Source organism: Centropristis striata, chromosome 9, assembly GCF_030273125.1.
Source record: "Centropristis striata isolate RG_2023a ecotype Rhode Island chromosome 9, C.striata_1.0, whole genome shotgun sequence".
In the NCBI taxonomy this organism is placed as follows: Eukaryota; Metazoa; Chordata; class Actinopteri; order Perciformes; family Serranidae; genus Centropristis; species Centropristis striata.
In genome coordinates this window covers 5,024,877-5,033,833 of record NC_081525.1, presented here as the reverse complement: position 1 = coordinate 5,033,833, position 8,957 = coordinate 5,024,877, and the positions used below count along the sequence as shown (strand labels likewise).

The following is an 8,957-nucleotide window of genomic DNA, read 5'->3' as shown; positions in this document are numbered from 1 at the left end:
CACATGGAAGGATTACTGAACAAGCCTGCTGCCCACAGGCCCAGGGGCCCAAAGTGTCAGGGCTCCCCTTCTGATCACCTACAAAATATAACCTGAAGAAACACAGAGACACACTTTACCAACCAGGAAAGACTCAAAATAACCACGAAGAGTCAAACAACAATCAAACAGTCACAGACACACAATGTTAGTTGGTCACATAATCTCACAAAGGGCAGGGTGAGCAGGACCTGTATGGATAAAGGCTTCTCTGTGTGTGTTTTGTTGCCATGCTGAGGTGTTTCACTTAGCAATAAGGTATAACACACACACACACACACACACAGCCAGAACGAAGAGAGTCATAACAAAGACTTGCTGCGTGTGGAAGCTTAAAATCTTCTATCTAAAATGTTGAATATACTCAAGGGGTTTGATGGCCAAGTGGCATCAACCGGCACCAACCCCTACGCTGTGGACGTGATCCGGGCAAAGAGAAGGGATCTGGTTCATGGGATCTCACATACTGAGGATCTACTGGATCTTCTTGTTACAGAGGGGGTCATGACAGCAGCCAAGAGATCAGTTGTCTTGACCATCAGGACACGCCAAGAACAAAACTCCAGGATCTTGGACTTCTTGGAGGCGAGAGGGGAACGGGCATGTCGGAAATTCTTCCATCCGTGTCTCCTGCTGTCAGAGCCAGACCTCTACCAGCAGATCAAGACCTATGTGGGCGCTGTGAACGAACGTATTCGAGACACAAAGAGACAGCTGATTGGATATTTGTTGGAGAGGGAACAGGACAGGATGGATGATAGATTTGTCACGCAGAAGACCTTATTTGCCACTAAAGGAAGGAATAAATCGAGCCCTGTAGAGGAATACAGAAGCACTGTTCCACTTTTAAAACCAGAAGAGCACAAACCAGCTCAAGTTAAAGCAGAAAATCTCACCAACATGATTGCTACAGACGGGGAGCTCGTACTGCTGGAGGAGCAGTCAGAAAACACAGATGTTAAGACTGTCAATCCGTCTGATGAATCTCTATTACTAGAAGCTGCTGAGTACGGTCACCTGTCCATCATTCAGCACTTGATTCATAAAGGAGCCAGACTGGACCTGCAGGATAATAAGGGCCACACAGCTCTGCACAGAGCAGCCAGCAACGGTAACACTGAGATCGCCAGGGCCCTCATAGAAGCCGGGGCCCCCATCTACACTCTGGACCTGCAAGACAAAACCCCCGTCCATCTCGCAGGAGAAAATGAGCACCTGAATTCTGTGGGAGTCTTTGTGAAGGAGGAGGCCAAGCAGGCTGAGAGCAACACACAGGACATGTTTCTCCACATGGCAGCGAGGGAAGATAACTGGAGGCTGGCTGAGTTGCTGCTGCAGAGCGGGGCTGCGGTCGATTCCAGAAACAAACATGAAAAAACAGCTCTCTTTTATGCAGTTTCCAGGAACAATGTCAAAACGGCAAATGTCCTTCTTAACGCAGGGGCTGAGGTTGACTGTGATGTCATAAATGAAGCCATTAAGCTCAATGAAGACTCAGTTCTCAACCTGCTGCTTGGTGAGTCCTTTCATCTGTGTTAGAGCCATTTTGTATATTGTGGAAAAGCTGATAAATAATTCAGATTAGTAGTTCATAGTTCATAGTTCTTTATTAAGGTTGTAAGAATGCCTATTGGTCTGTAGGAACTGCACTCTTCTTATTGGCTGAGACGTGTGTAACGTCATAATTGCTTACTTTGTTTTAATTAGGATTATGGAGACGAGGAGAGCACACTAGTTTTTGACCGTGCTCATAATTATTATTATTTTTGGATTGCTGCAGTTTATTGTTTGTAATGCTCAAACAAAAGGTTTTCAAAAAACCATAAGAAAGAAACTGTGGGATTTTTTCGGCTTAAGACACGCGTCAACTACATCCTCACGCTCCATAATTGAAGTGTGCATTTTAAAAGTAAAACTAGACGGAACCACATAACAATCTGTAATATTTACATTATTGAACATCTTGAAGCATAATACATCACCATGAAGCATTCTTTTTTTATTTTTTTATTTTAAAATTAATTTAAACAAAACGCAACATAAATCACCAATGGACAAACACAGTAAAAAAAAAAAAAAAAAAGAACAACGACAACAAAATCACAAAACCAACCTAAATAAATAAATAAAACTACAATAATAAATAAGAACTTTAACACAGTGCAACTAAGCAAGACACAAACAAACATCAAACATAATTACCACATAAAACTTACAGTATATCAGTAAACTTGATAACCTAAGAGAAAATAATAAAGGGTTAAGTTAAATGCCAGCCTTCCACTTCAATAAACCTTTCACACCTTTCCAAATACTGTCCAACATCACCATTCCTATTAGCAATATAACCTTCCAAAACAAAATAACGTTTAATAAGAATCCTAAATTGATCAATATTCAAAGAATCTGCATTGACAGCTTGAAAAATAAATCTTTTCCCCCAATCTTTTCTCATTCTTTAAGAGGGTCATTATTGGGAAATAAACCCTGACTAGGTGATGCAGGGGTTTATTGCTTGCTGTACATTATCCTGCTTAGTACAAAGCTACTTAGGAAATAAATCATGATCTGACATAATATATTAATTTTAAAATATTTTTATCTAAAACTTATTGTAATGCTTCAGCTAAAAGAAAAAAGAAAATAGTTTGCTAAGATTAGAAAGGCGTCCATATTCATTGCAGCAGCCTGTTTTTGAAGAAAAAACTGACTGTAGATACTGTGACTGAGTATTCAACAAATCAAAGATAGATAGATAGATAGATAGATAGATAGATAGATAGATAGATAGATAGATAGATAGATAGATAGATAGATAGATAGATAGATAGATAGATGTAATATAGATTGTATATAGATTGTATATATAATATAGATTGTAATAATAGTACAGTATATAATATATGTATTAATAAATAGTAACAAAATAAAATAAAAATAAATAAAATAATTATAAATAAAATAATATGATATATAATATATAAATATAAAATAATAATAATAATGATAATAATAATAATAATAATAATAATAATAATAATAATAATAATAACAAATGTAATATAACCAAAAATAAAAATGCAAACACACAAGCTTAATCTTATATCTTGTTTGAACTACAGATAATTCCAGAGGAGCTCTGAGTGAAGAAGCCCTGGGAACTGCTCTCTTCTCAGCTGTTAAACAGAACCATGATGGAGTGCTAACTGCTCTCATAGACCGCGGAGCAAATGTGAACATGTTGGACAAACAGGGCTACAGTCCTCTGCTGCTGGCAGCCGAGCTGGGTCACGCTGAAGCCTTCAGGTAACTCAACCACAACCAGGACTGAATGTTCCTTAACCCTTTATCAGGCAAAGAACTATATTTGGTAACTTCAGGTAATATTTCGAGAAAAAAGTTGCAAATTTACGAGATTATAGTGGCAAATCTACAAGAAAAAGAGTCGCAGGTTTAAGAGATTTAAAAAATTTGCAGATTTACGAGAAAAAAGTGGGAAAAAAGCAACTTTTTTCTCCCAGATTTTCTCGTAGATTTGCCACTTTAATCTATTAAAGTTTTTCCTCTAAATATTATTTTCGTATGTTTGTTTTTTTATACATTCTGGCAGTATGTAATATCCTCCAATATTCTCTAGGGTTGAAATTTGGAATTTGCAAGTATTTCAATGAGTGCCCTATTAAGGGTTAAAGTGGTGAATCTGGGAGGGAAAAAAAGTTGCTTTTTTCCCACTTTTTTCTCGTAAATCTGCAACTTTTTTCGCACAGATTTGCCACTTTAAATCTCTTAACTCTGCGACTTTTTGTCTTGTAGATTTGCCACTTTAATCTAGTAAATTTGCCACTTTTTTCTCGAAATATTACCTGAAGTTACCAAATATAGTTATTTGCCTGATAAAGGGTTAAACACACTGACATGGCTTTTTCTAAGGGAATCTGATAACCCTAGGATATTATTATCAGTGACTTTTTTAGCTGCTGTTGTTTATGTAGTCTACCACCAGGGGGCCTCAGTGTTCAATATTGTTAAATTTAATACTAGGCAGCTTTATCATCTGATGTTTGAAGAAACTGCTATTTGTGGTGACGTTAGCACAGACAACATCTGATGTGCCCATTTAAACAAAGGATCCAGGACGCCGTATACAAAGAAATATAAAAAGAATACGTTTCTTATCTAAATAATATCAAATAAATCATAATAATAACCAATTAGGTTAGTCTTTCAATTTGCTTCATTAATGCATCCATAATGTGGGTTTTCATTTAATCAAACAACATGGGAATGAACTCAAGAATCTATTTAAATATAATAAAAGCAATTACTTTCAAACAATGCATGCCATATTCCCAACCGAATTAAGTATTACAAAGGTAAAACAAGAATAACTCAAATCCATCCTTCCTTTTCCTGGCTGGTGGTCTGGAGGGGAAACAGGAGACTCACAAGCCTGAAGGGCTGACCTAAAAAGAACTCAGTTCCCTTACTTAAATAAAAGTACTATTACCACACTGTGAATTACTCCACTACGTAAAAGTCCTGAATTCAAAATTTTCATAGGTAAAAATACAAAAGTATCAGCATCAAAATGTACTTAAAGTATCAAAAGTAAAAGTACTTGTTATCCAGAATGGACCCAACTCATAATGTTTTATATATTGTGAGCTCGTTTAAAATAGCTAATATACTGTTATGTGGTTTATTTAAAAAAAAAAAGTAAAAAGTCTAAATTGATCATGTTTTTCCATGTTAAATGTTGACTTTTTTTGTCTTCCTTTTCCTTGTATTGTATTTATTCGCACCACACGTAGATTATTCCATTTGTTAGGTTCACTAGTTTATGGGTGGTTGCACTTATGTTTTATAACTTATTTTATTGCTAACTTATTTTTTTGTTTGTGTAGATTAAATTAGCGTAGTCAGCAAGAGTTTTTTAGTTTATTGTGTTTGAACAGAAAGATAGTGTGGGGGAAGAAGACTGGTTCTGTATTAAGTTATCAGCCTGAAGAAGGTTCTCCTTTTGTTACTTCTTCTAAACATTTGCTGTTAATCAATAAATGTCTTTATTTGCCTGAGTACACCGGCGTCGTGTTACAGTCCTTTACCCCTTTATCAACCTTAAACAATAAAAAAAATCAAACAACCCTTTTAAATAATGGCCTTCTATTTTCATTTCAGAGTGCTAGCAGCAAAGCAGGCCAAACTGGATGCTACTTTATCTGACTCGTCCTCAGCTTTGCACCTGGCTGTCCACAGTGGCAGTGTCCCCATAGTGCAGACATTGCTGGAAAAGGGATTAGACCCCAACATCACTGGACCTAAAGCCCAAACCCCTCTACACCTGGCAGCTCAGTGCAACAGGCCAGAATTAGTTGATCTGTTGTTAAGAGCCGGGGGACAGGTAATTTTAACTTGTTCATTACCGGGCATTTTGTACATTTCTGTTTGTGTAGACCAGTGGTGGCCAACCTGTGGCTCCAGAGCCTCATGTGGCTCTTTAGGCCGCCTGCAGGGCCCCCCCGTGGCTGAGACATAAAAAATTATATACATATTTTTACATTAAAATGTTAATTTATCAATGGTGTAGACCAAAAGCTATTTGTATTCCTCAATTGTAGAATTGTATAGCCTTTTTACAGCATATTAAAAAAGTTTTGATATTTAAGTCAACTAAAATGTGCTTTAAAGTCAAAAAGTCTCCGGCCCGGCACCTTAACCTTTAAGTTTTGCCAACTTTGAGTTTAGTTTTGAGTTCCCCGAGATAGACTAGTTTTCAAAATCATATTAATAAATGCTCAATATGACTATTAATAATGTTGGTAGGCTAATTTAGACTTATTAGGCTGTTAAATTTTCATTTTAGGCTCAATATAAGGTTTGCGGCTCCATTCTGCGATTTTCTATTTTCTTTGGCTCTTTAGTTAGTGATAGATAGATAGATAGATAGATAGATAGATAGATAGATAGATGGATAGATGGATAGATAGATAGATAGATAGATAGATAGATAGATAGATAGATAGATAGATAGACTTTATTTATCCCAAGCTGGGAAATTACAGTGTAGCAGCAGCATTACACACAGAGACAATGACAACACAATTAAATAAAAAGAACAACCTAGACATACTTCAAGCAATAAAATATAAGAATACAGTAAAGTACAATAAAATATAAAGTGTCTAAAGAAGGAGTAGAATAGAATTCCAGTGCAGAATAAATATGAATATACAGTATAAAAATGTTGGTGCTATGAAACAAATAAGGTGCAGTGAACAGTGTGCATAAAAAACACATAAAGTGCATAGACAGTATGTAATGAACCAGACTATTTGTGTAGACTGAGAGCTGTATGTCATTTCTGTAGGTAAATGCAGTATCCCAGGATGGGCTGACCCCTTTGCACATAGCCAGTCAGCGAGGCCATGCAGACACAGTGACCCAGCTTCTTAAAGGCAAAGCAGACCCAGGAGTCACAGACAGGCTGGGGAGGACACCACTGCACTGGGCAGCCTCTTCCCAAGGAGAAAGCTGCGTGGTGGACCTGCTGCTGTCAGCCAAAGCCAACCCAAACGCCACTGATAACGAGAAAAAAACGGCCCTCCACCTGGCTGCTGTGGAGGGCAGAGTAGGTGCCGTGACCTCGCTGTTGTCCCACAAGGCAAAAGGAGCGGCTAAAGACATGGACGGCTCCACGCCTCTCCATTACGCAGCAGCTGGTAGGCATGGCAACGTGGTTTCAGCTCTTCTGCGATTACTCGACAACAAGGGGATAGAGGAGAGGAATGCATGGAGGAAAACGCCGCTTCATGCTGCAGCCGAGAGAGGCCATGATGGTGTGGTGGTGCAGCTCCTGGAGGCCGGGGCCAAGATCAACAGCACGGACCACAGTAAAGACACTCCTCTGCACTGTGCTGCACGAGGAGGACACCAGGAGGTGGTGAAGAGGCTCATAAACTGGGGCCAAGGTGGGCTCACAGGGCGGCGGAAGAAGGTGAATCTGCAGGCCACAAATAATGTGGGGAAGACAGCGCTGCAGGTGGCAGAGAGCGGAGACACGCCAGAACATGAGAGCATTGTGACTTTACTCATGAAGAAAATGTTGCTCATTAAATGAAAGGGGGAGGGTTACGAGAGCAGGCAGACGGGAACTGAAAGTATCAACTTAGCTTGGTGATATCATCCCCCCCCCCCCCCCCCCCCCCCATTCATATTCAATGAATTGCATCATATTCTGTGAAAGGTGATGAGAAGATGGACACAAAAATGAAAGCATGGAATATTATAATTCTAGTTTGTCTGAGGACAGCTTTAATCTTTGAATCATATGTGCCATGAACCCCCCCCCCCCCCCCCCACCAAAAAAAAAAAATAATTATCTGCTAATGCTTTGCACACCAAGTTAGCAAAAGAAATAATGTGCACATGATGGCCACTTTCTTTTTTTATAATCAATCAACGACACAAAAAAAGAAAAGTTGGGTGAACTCAAAATTTCAAGGCAACAAACTTCGATAAAATTTTAAGTTGGACAATTAAACTAAATATTTTAAGTTTTGTTTTTGAGTTTGCTCCACTCTGAATTATGCAATAAATAAGGTGTTAAAGAGGCTAATGGATGGGGTGTGGTGGTGGTTGAAAATGTACTGAAAAAAAGGAAAAAGAAAAACTACTGCCCTGTATGTGGAATTTTCTGCAAAACCTAACAGGGTCAATGTGAGATCGAATTATGAGGCCATGCCAGCTCGTCTGTAGGCTACACTGCAAAAAAAAAGAAAAGTTGGGTGAACTCAAAATTTCAAGGCAACAAACTTCGATAAGATTTTAAGTTGGACAATTAAACTAAATATTTTAAGTTTTGTTTTTGAATTTGCTCAACTCTGAATTCAGATTTTTGTCAACTCAACTGTAAATTGTACTAACTTATAATTTTACATTGTAATAACTTTTAATCCTTACTTCTGCTAACTTCTGCAATGTGCTGAATTGGCACGATTGTAACGCCGCTATGAAATGTCAGCTAATGTTGCGACCACAATTTTGAGTTAGCATTGATACGCTAATGGCTACTCTTGTAGCAGTAACAAGCAGCGCCGCTAGCATCAGTTAGCCCCTAGCATCAGTTAGCCGCTAGCATCAGTTAGCCGCTAGCTTTCGCTAATGACCGAATTTCACTGATTTCCTGCATTTCACAACAAAGAAATAAGAGTTAGCAGAACTATTGTCCCTTGTTTTGAACCCCAACTTAAAGATATAAGTAACAACAACTCACCAACTTGTTTTTGAGCAGACAACTGGCTTCCTTTGTTGTGCTAACTTACACAATTGCCCTAAATGTCAATAATTTATATTTACAAGTTTTACCAATTTAAATCACTGTTTTAGGCCAAAAAATATAAGTTGGCTTTTTTGCAGTGTGGGGTCCCAATAGTCTTTGAGGACATCGTTGACGTCTCTGTATCTGCATGTTTCTATTTGCAACAGTAAAAACAGTGAGAGCAATAGTTAGATAAGAAGATTGAAACCTCTCTCACATCTGTACAGTAATTATGAATCTGCAGCAAACTGACACTTAACTTCCAAAATCTACCATTTATCAGTACCTCTTTATCTTACTAATTAAAGGGCACCATGTGGATGTTCTAAGCACTAGTAAAACTATAAAGCAGAAGAGTTTTTGTACTATATTGGGGCTCCATTTTTTCATCTTTTGTCCAGTAACCAAAAGAACGCTAAAGCAGAGAGGAGCGATAAATGGTTTCTCTGTTTCACTGATCAACATGAGCTGAAGAGACACACACACACACAAAAGGTGTTAAAATAACAATTGCCCTAAATGTCAATAATTTATATTTCCAAGTTTTACCAACTTAAATCACTGTTTTAGGCCCAAAAATACAAGTTGGCTTTTTTGCAGT

General features: G+C 38.1%; 1 protein-coding gene across 1 annotated transcript; it reads left to right on the top strand.

Moving 5' to 3' along the window:
• Positions 1-390: 390 nt before the first annotated feature.
• Positions 391-7,156, top strand: caiap (CARD- and ANK-containing Inflammasome Adaptor Protein). Its single transcript, XM_059341244.1, has 4 exons — positions 391-1,573; positions 3,177-3,345; positions 5,218-5,440; positions 6,407-7,156. Exons 1-4 carry the CDS (start codon positions 391-393, stop codon positions 7,154-7,156), a joined length of 2,325 nt encoding a protein of 774 aa, XP_059197227.1.
• Positions 7,157-8,957: the final 1,801 nt, after the last annotated feature.